The sequence below is a fragment of the Sylvia atricapilla genome, chromosome 5 (genome assembly GCF_009819655.1).
Source record: "Sylvia atricapilla isolate bSylAtr1 chromosome 5, bSylAtr1.pri, whole genome shotgun sequence".
NCBI lineage: Eukaryota > Metazoa > Chordata > Aves > Passeriformes > Sylviidae > Sylvia > Sylvia atricapilla.
This window is the reverse complement of record NC_089144.1, coordinates 48,882,282-48,898,197: the sequence shown is the minus strand read 5'-3', so window position 1 is coordinate 48,898,197 and position 15,916 is coordinate 48,882,282. Positions and strand designations below refer to the sequence as shown.

At 43.3% G+C, this 15,916-nt stretch overlaps 1 protein-coding gene across 2 annotated transcripts in view; it reads right to left on the bottom strand.

The window, feature by feature from the left end:
- Positions 1 to 15,678, bottom strand: part of LRP6 (LDL receptor related protein 6) — a 107,576-nt gene extending 91,898 nt beyond the window's left edge. For both annotated transcript variants that reach the window (XM_066319434.1, XM_066319435.1), the window contains exons 1-2: positions 15,317 to 15,678; positions 623 to 1,016 (exon numbers count right to left, since the gene is read on the bottom strand). In XM_066319434.1, the coding sequence (XP_066175531.1) occupies positions 623 to 1,016; positions 15,317 to 15,371 (449 nt within the window). In that variant the 5' untranslated portion in view covers positions 15,372 to 15,678. The remainder of the gene's footprint in view (positions 1 to 622; positions 1,017 to 15,316) is intronic.
- Positions 15,679 to 15,916: the final 238 nt, after the last annotated feature.

The window sequence follows — 15,916 nt, the reverse complement described above, 5'->3', positions numbered from 1 at the left end:
AGAACAGAGCAAGAAGAGCCACATCCAGAGACTCACATGGGAGTTGAGAAAATAACATCAGTTCTAGAAGGAGCTAAGAAAAAAAAACACAGCATTTCTTGAAACAGTGGTCCCTCCAAAGGTGGGAAAAGGAGCCTCTCTTGAAAATTTTCAGCTTCAAAACACATCTCAAGTTGTTATTGATACAGTATGTTGACTTCTCCCATTTTTTTTCAGATGCTTCAATAAAGCATAAATATCAACAACGAATAAAGCTCAAAAAAAATTTCATTTCCTGACACTTCAGTTAGGCACAAGTCAGTCTGTCCACAGGCAGCTGACACAGCCTTTTGAGGAAAGTAGATTGGATTAGGTTTTAGGTTAGAACTTCTCCATTTCTGCTAATCTTCTGCATTGCAGCCAAACTAAGTTCCTAGCACTGTTTTTTAAAGTCTGATGATTCCTGATCGTTCACAAACCAGTATGAATGGAACTTCAGAAGCCTGCAAATCACACCAATAGAAAGAGAAACAAATGATGCAAATAGGCTTAGCATAACTTTGACAATAACGTTTGAAATCATTCAACAAACAAGAAACAGCACAAATGTTGGTATTTGTAACTATTTTTAAAAAAGACTTACCCTCTAGCAGGATCTAAGGCGATTGCTCTGGGCTGATCCAACTCTTGCCAGAACAAAACTTTCCTCAGCGACCCGTCTAAGTTAGAAACCTCGATGCGATTTGTTTCCGAATCCGTCCAGTACAGCTTCTCCCCCAGCCAGTCACAGGCCAGCCCGTCGGGCGACAGCAGCCCGGAGACGACCACGTTCTGTACGCTCCCAGATTTATTGAACTCTGTCCGTTTGATGGCCTCCTCGCTGACATCGCTCCAGTAGATGAAGCCCTTGAGGAACACAAAGTCCACGGCGGCAGCGTCCTCCAGGCCCCCCACGATCACCGTGGCGTTCTCCTTGCCGTGGGCGGCGTCCACCAGCCGCAGGTCCCGGCGGTTGGCGTACAGCAGCAGCGGGGCAGCTGCGCATGGGACACACACAGACACGTGTTAGCATCGCTCCTATCAGGCATAACTTGCACCGCGACGGTGTGTCTTACTGATTCAGGAGTATCTTTACAAAAATAAGAAATACCGGGGAGGCGTTTTGGAGTTTGGTTAAAAAGCACCGACTCAAAGCTTTTCGACTTGGTTACAAGTCTTGGTAACGGGCAGCTCGCTATTCTGGGTTGTGCGTTATTAAAATAACATTAAAGAAGAAGGGAGAGAACAAAGAAAATGGAGGTTTGAAGTGCCCAAATGATGCTGCTCTGTAGAGAAGGATCAGAAAGACAGTTTTCTGTCTGAAATCTTTCTTTTCAGAAAGATCAGCAAAGCAGTTTTCTAAGCACCCCGTACTGGCTCACCTGAGCAAGGATTATTTTTCTTGATAGAATTTAATAATAATACACTCCACCTCTATAGAAGCATAATTTACACCAAGCTATCGGAGCCACCTGCATATCAATACTCCCTGAAATTATGTATCTCAGACATTTTACATATGGCACATAAAAATACAAAATCCATTGCACAGCATGAGGTGAATGTTGGTTTAGAGTGTTGAAGGCAGTATGAGGAGGTAGGGACAAAAATAAATCTACAGGAATGGACAACATAGTTCTTTCAAACTCAGCTCTACCAGTCTTGCTTAGTTCTCTAACACAAAGCCTTCATTTTATATACTTTATTTGCTTACTCTGTCAGTTTGCACAGTCTGTATATTTTTCATAATAGCAGCTGAGATGACTAATGTAAAGCAGCAACCATAAAAAAGACAGCTTCTTAAATGTAATATGCCTCCTTAATTGTCCTTAACCACAAGCTATATATAGCATTATGAAAATTCCAGCTGCGTTCCTACTTCAACAAAAGGTTCAGAAAAACACCACAGTTGTATAAGGCAATGACACTCTTTAAAATCTACTATCAGAAAACATTTCTACCTTTCCCAGCATTTACTCAGAAACTGTAGCACCAGAGCTCAACAAAGGCATTTAGGTCCATAAATACTCCTCTACCTGTCACCACACAAATTTCACAGGGATCTTGCAGATTTATTCCTCAGCATAGGTGGGCATTTCAAATTTGCTGCACGATGTATGTCCTAACCAAAAGGTCAAAATTTACAGAGCCACAGACACGCATGGCTCAGTGATGTCAAAGGCCACTCTCCCCCAGAAGAAGAACCGTTCCCTGTATGACAAACTCACACTGAAATTAGAAATATAACAGACTTCAGTAAATTCAAAAGCTTGGTTTCCAAGACTGGACTACTGCCCTCATTATCTCATCACAAAACAATTTCTCAAAGACACTGCCACATATGAATTGAGAGAAGCTGAAAGAACTAAGAAAGCTCCTTAATCTACCTGCAATTAAATGAGTTGTACATGTGTTTTGAGGTGGTGGGAGTTGTGTTGGTTTCTAAAAAACCTGAATTACTTAGACTGTCATCCTAAATTTAGAAACACTGAATATAACTTGATTTTTGGTGAACTTTAGATTTTACAAGGGAGAGGTGAAACTTCCTTGGTTTTAATAATACCAAATTTGTATTTGTATTCCCTTCCCCAAAAAGCCATATTTTAATGCAGAAAAAAACTTTCAAGTTTAGAGATTACCTTCCCATCCTTTTCTTGCATAATTTCCCACCCCTTAAGATTTAAAATCAATTAAGAGTACATTTTCTTGAAGGGCAGATTGCTTATGAAGACAACCTGTTTCAGAAAAAAAAGTATTCAGTAAACTGCAAGGCATAAAAAAAATGTAACGCAATAAAATCCTTTACTTTTTAAAGCCTGCCTACAACTGTAACCTGAAAAATCTAGTTAACAGCCAGCTCAGTGTCATCTAGTGCACACAGGAGACTGTGCAGGCAGCTGGCACAGCTTTCTCTAGTAAGACAGCGTGCCCAGCATTTGGAAAAAAGTAAATCCACACACCAGTGAGTAGAAGCTCCATTATTATGTGCAACACGGAGCGCCCATGCACACAGCATGCACTGAACTGGAACACCAGGTGATCAGGCAGGCCTGAAGGCACTGCTGAGCCTCACACAGCCACGCTGCAGAGGTTACTCACTCCCTGCTGGAGCCCAGACTGGCCGAGCAGGGACTGCAGACAAACACTTGTGCGTCAGTGAGACAGCTTAGCTGAATGACAACTCAGGAGAAACACAGCTACACTCAGGATGTGCAGCTTCATGCAGATTGATTCAAAGCCACAACTTGTAACACATTCCAAAGGGCTGGCAGATGAGCATGGTAAGCTTTCCAATTTGTTGCGACAGTCAGGAATGAAGCCTGCATCACCAAAATAATAAAAACCAGGTTTGTTCCACACTGCCTCCAGCCCTTCCCAGAAAACACGACAGCTTCAACGTGCTATAAAACCCAGTCACTGAAGTTGGCAGCATTAGCATCATCTCTGCATTTCCTTCACTCAGGCAGCAGCGCCAAGAGCAAAATTGTGCCAGGAGATCCCACCCTGTCCCAACTTCGAAAGCACAGGACACTGAGGGGATGGCTTTCTTAAATAATGAAGTTATGAACTGTACTAACAGCCTGGGAAGAAGTCCAAGAACATCTCCTTTCAAAGCTGAGCAAATATTTAGCAGTTTAAGTTATAATGGGGCAAAAAGATACAATTCAGATTTCTTTTAAGAACCTGAACTCTTTACATGTTTTTATTTCTCTTCCCATAGACATAATAATAAAATATAGTGTAACTGCAACAAACTAAAGAGAAACACATATACTTGGAAGACAAAAACAGCTATCCTGGAAATCAAAAACAAAAATAGTAATGAATATTACCACATCCTCTATGACCTGAGAAGTCTACATGCAGGAAATTCTTCTAATTAAAGTACCCAATACAGAGTTAAGAGCTATACTTAGTTACAAACTAAGGGATTTTTTTTGTACCCACCAGCAGGAACAAATGTTTCCTTAAAGAACACAAAAGTTACAAAAACTCAAGTTTAACACATTTCAACAGCAATAAAAATAATTTACATGGTAAACTTCTGGCAGCAGTGGCCACTGAGCCCGCAACTGTTTCTTAACTCCAGCGTTCACCGAAGACCCTTCTTAAGTTTACCACATGCAGTATGAAAGTTCAGATGTTGTCTTTTTTGCAACTAGAATTCTACCAGCATCCTTATTCCCACCACCAAACTCCAGTTCTTACACCACGTATTTCTCTTGGCTGCAACTCCTGTCTCTCTTACTGAAAGTTGCTAATTCCCAGGACACCCAAGTTTCTTTTCCCTTACGCTTGTTTACTCAAGTCTTGCTTTGTGCATCTGACTTATGGGCATCTGTTACAGGGATAAAAACTCTGCTGCCCACAGGATGCAAAGTGACAAACCAGCATAAAACAAGCACTTTACCAGCCAGAAAGGCTTTTACATCTTTTTGGTGTTTAAATGGCAATCTGAAGCTGTTAGAATTTGTCACACTTTTATAACTAGTCCAGTGGCCTTTTCCACAAACTCCCACGTTCTCCTTTCTAGCTTCAGTGATGCAGGACAGCTCTGGTACCCTGAGGCAAGGACAGCGTTACCTTCAACATCCTTATTCTCTTTCACTGACATGAAGTTTAGCCTGGCTAAAGCAATTAGCAGAGTCTCATTTCCCCCAAATCCTTTTTTCTCCGTCCAAAGCCCCAGTAATGCTGTTCTACCCCCTCCCTCAGTTAAAGGCCCCTCCCCAAGCTCATTCAAATCACTACATCAGCAAAAGGTTTGACTGGGTTAGCAGGTTGAATCAACTCAAGAAGTGGTCCAGCAAACTCAAAGCTGACATAAGGGAGCTGGAAGAGAGAGCAGCTCTCTCCCCTCCACTGGCAGCCTGCTGGATCTGCTCAAGACGTGACTCCAGCTATCTCCTTTCTCCTCAGCTTCCCTTTCCAGCTGCTGGTTCCTGACCCTCCTTTTCGCTGGCTCAAGAACTTGTCCCGTGCCACGGCAAGACAATGCAGGGAGCTAAACCAGCAGAAGGCTACTGAGCTCTCCCCACCACCTGCCAAAAAAGTAATTTTTAGCCATCATCCAGAATCAGTTCAGACCAAAAATCAAATCAATATAAGCACTAGCACGGCAGGGAAATCAAAGGCTGCATCAGCTTGGACTAATTAGTTGAAGCAGTTGCTCATGAACCTCCAGTTAAGGACTCAGAGCGGAGGTGGTCACAGATAAGTTGTGGCCACCTACCACAGAATCACACTGTGGAAACCATTGAGCAACTGCTGACACTGCGGAAAGAAATACCCATGCAGAAGTCACAGGTAAGAAACCCCACAGATTGTCACACTGAAAGATGTTGTTGAGCTGGGAAGGGAATACTCCCATCTTTTAAAAGTCTTGCTGAAGAACTTGGAGTATTTATAGTGAATTGGTACTACCAGGCACACTGCTATGAGGACAGCAGAAAAGAGGAGACACAGTGATGAGATGTACCAAACAAATCTATGCTGACCTGGATGACACACAGTAAGCAAGGACTCCAAATGCCTTGACAGAATGACACACACTCACATTCAGCTCACCGGAGAAAGAAAAGCAGAGAAATGGACATAGATAACCAGCAAAGAACATTAATTGCAACCTCTCTAAAACCACTCAATACACAAAACTCCTTGTATGCAATCTAATAACCATCCCCAAGATGTCCTACAGAGAACCAACACAAGGATGTATGGAAAAGTTTCTGGAGTGGTAGTCAGTTATGAGGGCTGCCCCTTCACTCCCTAGGTTTCAAAATTCTTCATCACTGCTCATGCTTCTAAAAAATTCTGTATATTGATCTTCTGCAAATGTTTGAGCTTTGCTGCTCAACTTGGAGAAGCAAGAATGAAAAGATTGAGGTGGCATTGGGAATAAAGCCTGGGAGACTTGTATCAAATAAGAAGAAAGACAATTTGAAAATTAACAAAGTTTTCCAAACAGAAGGGAGCAAGTCTTAAGAAACTTATACAGAGACCGTTTAAAATTTTCAAGGAAACAATAAAATCACCAGGAAATACATGAAAGTTTTAAGCACAGCAAGCAACAGGTCAGAATTTTGCACCAAGTTCTCTGTCACAGCACTTTCCAAATATTTCCACAGAATACACAATTCCATAATTTTTAAAAACAAAGATAATGAACTGACTTACTAGTACCCACTATTCCTCTTTCACTGTGAACAGAGAGCACTCTTCTCTCTGAACCTCCTTATTCTCACAAATACACTGGCAGGACACAGGAGGCAACCAGGAATTCAGTAAATGAGCATGAGGCAGTCCAAACTTGGCAGAAAGGACATTTTCTCCTTTTTTCAGTTAACCTAAAGTATATTCCTCAGGCTAAAGCCACGCAAGGGCTGTTCACATGGTAACTCAAAAGGTCACAGGAGCAGCAGGCCAGTGGAGGAGATGAGTAGCCATATCAGTGCAACAGCAAAGATACCAAGCTAGGCAACAACAGCATCTGGATTCTGCACTAAACTTCACTGTTTTTAGGCCTTTGGCCAGATACCAGCTGTAGAGAACAAGACATCCTGCAGGACTAGCTGGTAGAAAGGCAGCAAGTTAGCCTTTATTTATTCCTGCTAAATACAGGGGGAAAATACCTTACTCAAGACAGAAGGACAGAGTCATCAGAATGAGAGGAGAAAAAAAAAAAAAAAAAAAAAAAGAAGAAGCAGGACCTCAGAAAGGATAGAAATACCAGATCCAGGCATAAAAAGTCAACAGACCTGCCAGATTATAGCGAAAGCACTCATGACTGAAGTACACCATGAAGTTCCAGCTCATGACAGGCAAAACATTTTCTGAATAGCAGGCATCACCTGCCAAATCATCCCACTGGCAACAGAGCCATACAGCATACAGGAGGGTTACCAGAATGTGGCTCTTCTTAGTGCTAGGTAGCTCACTCACACAGATCTTTTGTCCACCCTTCTGTAACACGGACTCCCCTGTTCTGAAGTTCTTTTGATTGCACTCTCATGGCGGGGGGAACACAGTGCTTTAGCTCTGACATTTTTCTAACTTTATATTCTGAATCTACCTCGCTGACAACGGGATGAGCAGAGAGCTGATGCTCCCTGGTCAGGCATCAGCTTGCAGCTGCATTACCATAGAACACTACCACCTTCTGCCATGACCCTTCTGCTTACAGAGCAGCAGCAAAATAAAGGTGACCTGGCACCTTCCAGGGCAAACTGCAGGCTATGGAAAGCAGGAAAAGTCCTTAGGGATGTGTAATCAAGTACTTCCGTGATCCACATTCATGTCTGCAGACCTTCAACATTATACAGTTCATTTTCTCAGGTGTCCTCATAATCTTCCTTCAACACTCTTGCAGCCTCTCAAGCAGTTGTCAGAACAGCACACAGTGCTTGCAGATGAAGTCATACCAGTTCCACATGCATTGGCAATACTTCCCCAGTTCTACTGGCAACACCCATGTTTAAATCGACACAGTCTGTTTAATGAAAAAGTTAGTTAGCAAGCACCTCTGCTCCTGCAGAAAAGGAGTCCTGTTTGCCTCTACCAATGAGAGTCCCACACCTGAACAGGGGTGGTATTCTGCAATCTAAACTAAGCGCTGTGATGATGAGGAACACACTGAAATAAAACGCTGCCCTTCACACCTTCTGGCACCACCTTTTCCTTCAGCACTTCTAACAGTAAGAAAACAAACCCAAAGCCGATCGTATTCCTCAGGAAGCTGTTGAAGCTGAGTCCATCCACTAAAGGAGAGCACTGAGACACAACACTGTGGTGCTGTGACAGCAGGAGCCCATTTCCCAAATTCTAGGAAGGCTAAAGGCCGCAAAACACAATTTGTACACCCTGGCAAGCCGAGGTGGGAATGCCCCAAGGTTTGTTGCTACTCTGGAGCAACTGCAGTTCATTATGTCCTCCAGGTTAAACAGCTCACATTTGAGGGTGCACATCCAGTCGGGAATAGCCTGAGAGTGTTACTCCCAGTCACTCCTACCAGCTCACTCACCTCCTTCACTGGAGTGTAACCCAATGAACACGTAGGAACAGCCCAAGCCACAGGGTCTTACCCCAATTGCTGTTAGTTCCACATGGATCAAAGAACTCACACCCTCAACAGCAGCATACTTCCAACAAACAAGGAAGTTTCTCCACACTGACAAGGTGTTCACAGACAATGAACTATTCTTAGATGACTTTTCCAACAACTTACCCAGGATTGCACGCCAGTGTAAAAGATACTCAAAAAATATTTCTTGAAGTGTGTCAGTTTGTCTCACCAGGTAAAAACCAAATCACTCAAAACAGCTTATTTTTTCTGCTTCGAGGCTGGGGTTTTTTGTTAGTTTAGATTTTTTAAGCATTATCAGGAAGTTGCTGTAAAGCAGGAACTCTGATTCAGCACAAAAGGCCCCAGTTAAAATGAACACTTAGGGAATTTAGGTTTTTAATGGGTAAGGAAATATTACCCACTCATATTGAAGAACATACTTCAGTAATTTTGAGAGTTATTGTACAGGTAATTTTTATTTGAGGAAAAAACTGTTGTAGCATACTTTTAATTCTCATACTTTTAATATCCCTGCATTATTAATGTCAAATGTTCAACATGCTCACTTTAGATGTAATGACACATAGGAAAAAACAAACAAACAAACCACCCTATAAAACAACACACACACACATATATATGCAGGATCCCTTGGAAAAGGTGAATGACCTTGTCTTTTTCATACTGAATGGGACTCACTTGTGGAAATGTAAAAGAAAAACAAATAAACCCATAAACACAAAACCACCCAATTTGGAATTATCTTACTTATTCACTTTACCATTACCTACAGGGTAAAAGCATAACTGCTGAGCTTCAGTTAAGGTTTTGAGCTGTAAGAACATCACTGCATTTCTAAATGGACATTCTAACACTCACTACAAGCTCTACAAATTCCTTCTCCTCTGTTATCCTTAACATTCTTTCTCTGCATGGACAAGAGGATTCTTGAATTTCTAAAGCGTTAATATTTTAATTAACACTAATACTATAAGTATAAGCAGGAGTTTTATTCCCTGCTTTGACAGAACAACTACGTTTGAAATTCTCTGACACCTTAAATTTCTGTTACTTTCCACACATCCTTGACTTCCAGAATTCCAGCAAACACATCAAGCTACTTAACAGAAGCCTGAACTCTCTGACAATGGAGAATCTTTGTTATTAAAGAGTTCTAGAGGCACAAATAGTTAAAAAAACCTCAGCACACTGCTTACAAACTAGTTTTCCTCTGGGAACAGACTGGGCAGAGAGGGGAAGAGTAGGGGCAAAAATATAAAGGTATCATGGAGAAGAAAACAAATAATTTTTGATTAAGCAAAATTATATAGCTAGTTGATTAAAATTTTCTGTTTCAAATATGATTACTTTTCGAATCTGACATCAAGAACTCACACATGGCCCTCATAAACAGAATTAAAACTATAATCCCATTATTGCTGCACTGATTATATCACAAGGGAGTAATTCTATTTAGGTAATGTGATCCCGTAACAAGATACTAAAAAAATCTGTATGAATGTTGCCATTCTCCATGTCTGTTTATATTAAAAACATTTCATTATTGTTCTCTCCATATAAATACTGAAGCTCAAAAACATTCCATCTTTTAAACTGACATACTTCTTTCTCCAAGTAATTTATAATATTTTGCAAAGGAAACAAAGTTTTACTAACTAAAGCACTGCTTCTTTTAACCTAGACTTTGACCAGTTAATTTCTTAAAAGCCTATTAGGAATAAGGTATTACAGACAAAGGTATTAGCAGTATTCCCGTTCTATTCATAGACTTTGACTCCATTTCAAAATTGATGGGGAACTGTGCCAACTACATGAAAATAGAAAGGTCTGTAGCAAGATAATAATGAGACAAAAACCCCACCCTATTTTCATAACCATTTCACCAGAGAACATGTCAGAAAGCAGAAACGGCAACAAGAGATCATTTCTACTTGCAAATGCAAGCACTGTGTTCTGAGTAAGTTTATCCATGTGGAGCAAATAGCAGGCCTTTCACATTGTGAATGTCCAGACATAAATATTTATAAACTACAAGGATATCTGGAGAGTTTAATGAAGGCTGTCTGTCAGCTTGCCTGGCAAATATATAAATTGGAAAAGGTTGATTAATATTTAGGGTGTCAATACCCAGCATTTATGTATAATCCATGAAAGATCCAAAGCTTTCCCTTCAAGCCTTGGACAATTACCACAAAAGAACGACACAGCCTCTTTCTTTGGAGCACTGTGTAACTCTGCAAGTGGTACATACTCTGAAGCCATACCTGACGTGCAAGGTGAAGAACTGAAGGTTGTGAGGAGAGCATGTGCTTCCTTCACTGAACAGCAATTACACTTTGGAAGAGTCATCACTACAAAGTGCTCGGCACAGAAGTGGAAGCACTGGCTGCCGGCTCATCCCAAACCTCATGTGTACACACCAACAGTCACCCTTGGTGAGCCACAGCATTTAAAATTCCAGGGCTCAGTTTTAAGTGGAGAGTTCCAACCGTGAACATGAGCAGGCCATCCCTGAAGCCTGCAGGGCACCTGCAACCCCCTCCACATCTTTCTAAGCAACTTACACTTCTCACTGGCAGAAGTCCATCTGAGAGACATTCCTTACCAACCTGAATTCCACCCAAAGCTCTCAGGTGAGGATGAAACATGAGGGTTCCCCAGCAGGAGAACTGCAGCAGGAGCTGAGCACTCTCCCAGACACAGCAGAGTGACCAGCTCAGCCAGAAGCAGGAGCATGCAACAAAGCTTTAGTTCCAACTGCATTTCTGGAGGCACGCAACAGTAACATGGACCCTCCCTGCAGTACGAGGAACTTTGGAAGATACCACCAAAGCAACCCACGTATTTAACATTTCTCAGGAAATTAATGAGGCTAAATATGTTGGGGACAAAGAACATAATATTTAAACCTGCTGACTGGCTGCCAAAGGAAACGAATGGTGACAGACCAGAAACTGAGACCTGTTTGTCCCTGTTCTCCTGCCCTAGCCCACTCCCTCAGAGGGAAGAAAAAAATATCTTCACTCTAGTTGGTTTAAACTATAAAGTAAATCCCATATTACATGCATTGCAGCAGATATTTTTGAAGCTGGCATTTTTGAATTGCGACATCATCATAAAGGTGGATTACAGATGTCCAAAGGAATCAGATTTCTCAGATTTCTCCAGGTCCCAAAGACAGAGCTTAAAAGGCTCCTGTATGACCAATCCTTAAAAAAAAAAAAAAAAAAAAAAAAAAAAAAAAAAAAAAAAAAAAAAAAAAAAAAAAAAAAAAAAAAAAAAAAAAAAAGAAGAAGAAACAAAACCTTTCTACATATTCTACAGCTCATGGCCAAATTCCTTACCTAGAACTCTGGGAATGCAGATTGAAGCAATTCTCTAGGGAAAAATGAAACACGAATACAGTTCATGCCCCTCTAACCAGTATCGCTGAGAAAAAAGAACAAAGTTTTCTACCTGAATATCTTCATATAACTCAAGCTGAAGGATACAAGAAGTCCTTTACCTGCATACTCCTCTGACCAGAATTCCTTATATCTTCAGAACTCCCTAAATCTTGTCAAAAATGCTACTTTACCTTACCTCCAAGTAAGTATAGTAAAAATTGTCATCCAACTTCTTAAATCCCAATTTCTCAGTTTTAAATAAAAGCTAAAGCAATCTGATGATAACTAAACTGTATCACAGAAATGCAATTGAAAGAACTATAAAATTAACAGTGGATTTTGGAACACCTTAGATCACACTAATTTTAGACTGTTCTATGAAAAGATGAAAGACAAAAACGGCAGACAAGGGCACACTGATTTCTGAGGAATCACACAATGACTAGAAAATGGTTTATTCAAGCTTTGGTGAAGAAATATGATTATTTAAAAATATATCTTTTTCCAAGTCTTACTGGGATAGTATTGTACAGTCTCTAGATGGAGAGACTTTTCACCTGAATGCAAAAACATAGCTCTACCTGGATAATGCCACACTTGGTCTCCAACCTGAGTGCTTCAGGAGTAAAAAACTATTTCCTATCCCCTTCTCTGACTTCTGGTAGAAAAATACGTGCACACACCACCAAAGTTTAGCAAAGTTTCAAACACACCACAAGCAAAGTTTTGAACATTAAACTCTCTTCTAAACAACATGCAAATGGATCTGTCTTTAAAAAAACACAAAAAGGCAAGCATCTGTTTATGAAAACAGAAACAATGGATTAAAATCAATTATAACAGTAACAAATATAACATCAATAATAATGGATTTAAACAAACTCTCTTCTGAACTCTAGGGAACCACAGTTTTAAAATACTCATTACCAAAAAGGCATTTTCATTTCTTCACTATCTGACTCTAAACACAGAAGTCTGTAACATTCAGTAGGTTTGCACAAATATCCTTTATAGGATTTCTACTCAAGCAAGAGCTTTATGTACTGCCTGCATGATCAGGGTTTAAAGCCAGAACAAAACAGCAATTGCAAGCTGACCGGAGAGTTATTTCAGGAAGAAAGCAAGCCATGAACACTGCTGGAGGAAGAACTTTCTTTATCACTTTTTAAAAAGCTGAAACCCCAGTTTCAGAGTTTCTGTGCAGCACCCTGACAGATGTGGTGACATTGCTTGTACTCTTTGCAGCTGTCAGTCATCGAACGATTATCTGATTGGTTTCACAGCTGTCCTGAAGAACACCTCAAAGCTGCCATAGAGCAGCTCTAACTCCACTCCTCTGGAAAAATACCCTACGAGAGTGGCTCCAAGAAATACTGTTGGTCAGAGAGGCGGAAGCCCCACCTCCCAAATCAAACCATGGGCCAAGAGGAGAGAACAGACATCTTTCTCCCAGCACCTCTAACATTAAAAAAAACCCCAAGCCCAAACCACAGAACCCCCACAGCAAGCTGTCATGACAGTAACCTCCTGTCTCTTAGAAATTCGAACACTTGCCCTGACAACATCAGTAGCATCCGGTTTATTGCAGTCCTTGGATGGTTTTTGAGACAGGTGCCTTGCCCTGTGCATCCATTTCTAGCCAGTAACAGCTCCAAACCTCTTCTAGTCCTTATGCATTTCCAGGGTACTGATTTTATTCTTTTCCAGATTGGTTAGCAAGTCCACCACAGTTTCTTCAGAGTAACAGTTCAGTTGTCATAAACCCTGGTCCATCTGCCTTTTCTACAAGAATGGGAAGCTGGCTCTGGAAGCAGAGAGGATACTGCTGCAATCTACAAACACACACTGCTACATTTGCTGGGTTTCTGTCTCCAGCACTGTCAGCCTGGCATCCTCTACAGCACTGAATGTACAAACCAAACAGTGAACTTCCTAACTACAACTCTACTTTCATGTATTAGCTTATTCAGACTCATGCTGGCACTGCCTCTGCCTCATTAAGGAACTGCTGACACGTCTTGTGAACTCCACACATCTTACTCGAACCTACTCTACTTGCATACATGCTGTTTATTAGGGAGGATGGATGCATTAAAATTTGATTTTTGTTTCTTCACGGTTCAGCTGTTCCCGCTGTTTATCGCTATCTAAAGTAACAATTAGCCAGTAGGAAAATTGCAATTGTGTCACCAACAGAGGATTACAACTTCAGGTAGGCAATCAAACAGCAGGGCACCGTGAACGCAGAAGAAACAGAAATGTCCTTGGCAATAGACAGAGGTGAGAGATGAGAAAAGAAATGACAGCCATATGATTTATAAACTGAATGCTTCTTCCAAGTATCCCATTAAGCACGAAGTATACAAAAATTTGCAAAAGCACATGCCACTATTTTGAGATTAATTTGCAGAAATTACTGTAACAATATTAAGTGACACCACATACAACAGCTGTCTCTGTGCTGTCATTTGAACTACACTGAACATTAAATTAAAGCCAAACACATGGTATATTAAGAATGGCTATGATTGTTACTTATTAAAATAAACTAATCAGGAAAGAGTTTTTCCCTATACTCCAGAGCCAACTTAACTTTTAAAATTTGGGGTTTAACTGCCACAACGTAAGTATGAAAAATTACACATGTCATTGAAATAAATATATTTGTATCTCTGCAAACAGGATACAATATGGCAAACAGATGCACAGGGTAAAAAAAAAAGGCTATGGATGAGATGAAAATCTTTGTTTTCCAGATTACTTACTGAGCAACTGGAGACTGAGCAGTTACTTCACCCTACACCACCTTTAGACTAACTTTCATCAAAACACTCTAATGGGGATGAACTCTCTAGATCAAAATGTGGTTAACTGTTAGCAATTAATCTCTTGACCATCTAGTATGAAAAAAGTCAAAATCAAGTAAACAGAAAAATTAGGTATGCAAGCACCACAGGCAATTTCTTCCCAGAAAGACTGAACACAGATAATAGCCACTGTAGTTAAGTTTACAGCATTAAAAAAAAAAAAAAAAAAAAAAACAAAAAAAAAACAAAACCCAACTGTTTTTTCTTAGATTGTGCCCTGCAAGACAAGGAATTTTGTTGGAGTCGAGAAGTAGAATCAAAATTCTCAGCTACTTCAAGTAACATCCCCTCGTAAAGCACTCGACTGCTCCTTTAAAGCTGTATGAACATCCGTGGTGGTTCACCAGAGGAACTCAAACTTCTCTCCAGTCCCAGCGCAGCGCCAGCCCAGCTGAGAGCTGAGCCTTGCGCTCCACTCGCTCCCCTGGCTGCGGGGACAGGGTGGCTGAGCGGCGGCTCCCGGGCAGTCCCCGCTCCCGCAGGCCGAGCCGCGGGGCTCCGCGCTCCCCGCGGGATGGAAGCGCGGCGGGAGGACGGCACCAGCCCGGCCGTGGGCGCCGCGGGACCAGCCTGACACCGGCGGGGCCGAGCTCTGCGCCAGAGCCGCCGGAGCCCACGGACTGCTGGGGCTGCAGAGAGACAGGAGGGGAGCGCGCGATAGTTTAGGGAGAGCCTTCAGGAAAAGAAAAAAATGGAAAAGAAAACGAAAAAAACTTGAAAACAACAATGGGGCGGCTCGGGACGCGGCCGGTGGCCGCTGGCAGGGCGGGCTGCTCCCGGCGCGGGTCGGGAAGTTGCTCAGGAGCCGGGAGCGAGGGAGGGAGCGCTGCCCCCGCGCCGGGCCCCGCGCCCCGCCGGCAGCCAGGCCGCGCCGCTCCCCTCCCGCACGCCCAAACATGGCCCCTCGCCACCAACCCGGCAACTTTCCCCCTGCCCCTCCCGCCGCCGCCCGCCCCGCTCACCTCGCATCAGGGAACAAAAACTGCAGGCGAGTAGGCTGCGCAGGACGGCCCCCATCTTCCCTCCCTCCTCGCTCTCACCGGCGGGGAGGCGGCGGCGGGGAGCAGCACCTCCGCTGCCAGTTCATGCTTCCAGGCGGGCGGGGGAGGCGGCGGGGAAAGGCGGGGGGGAGGCGGGAGGCGGGGAAGGGCGGCCGCGGAGATCCCCCCTCGCCGGTCCCTAGCAGGCCACCGGCCCCGGCGCGCCGCCGCGGGAGCGGGCGCTGCCCTCCATGCCGGCCGCTGCTGCCGCCGCCTCACCGCGACCGCCGCGGTCCTTCCCCCATCCACCCCTCCGCCTCCGCCGCGCGCACAGGCGCAGGGATACAGTCCTCCTCCTCCTTCTCCTCCTCCTTCTCCTCCTCCTCCCGCGCCGTGCCCGGCCGGCTCCCGGCGCAGCGCCCGCCCCTCGGCACCGCTCCCTTCGGGGAGGGCCGGAGCGGAGGGGCGGGGGCGCGCAGCTGCCTTCTCCCGGGCGGATCGCGCAGAGCCTCGGCAGCCCCGCAGCCGGCAGAGCCCCGCGGGGAGCGCGGCCTGGGGGGGCCCCCAAAGGGAGGGAGGTGA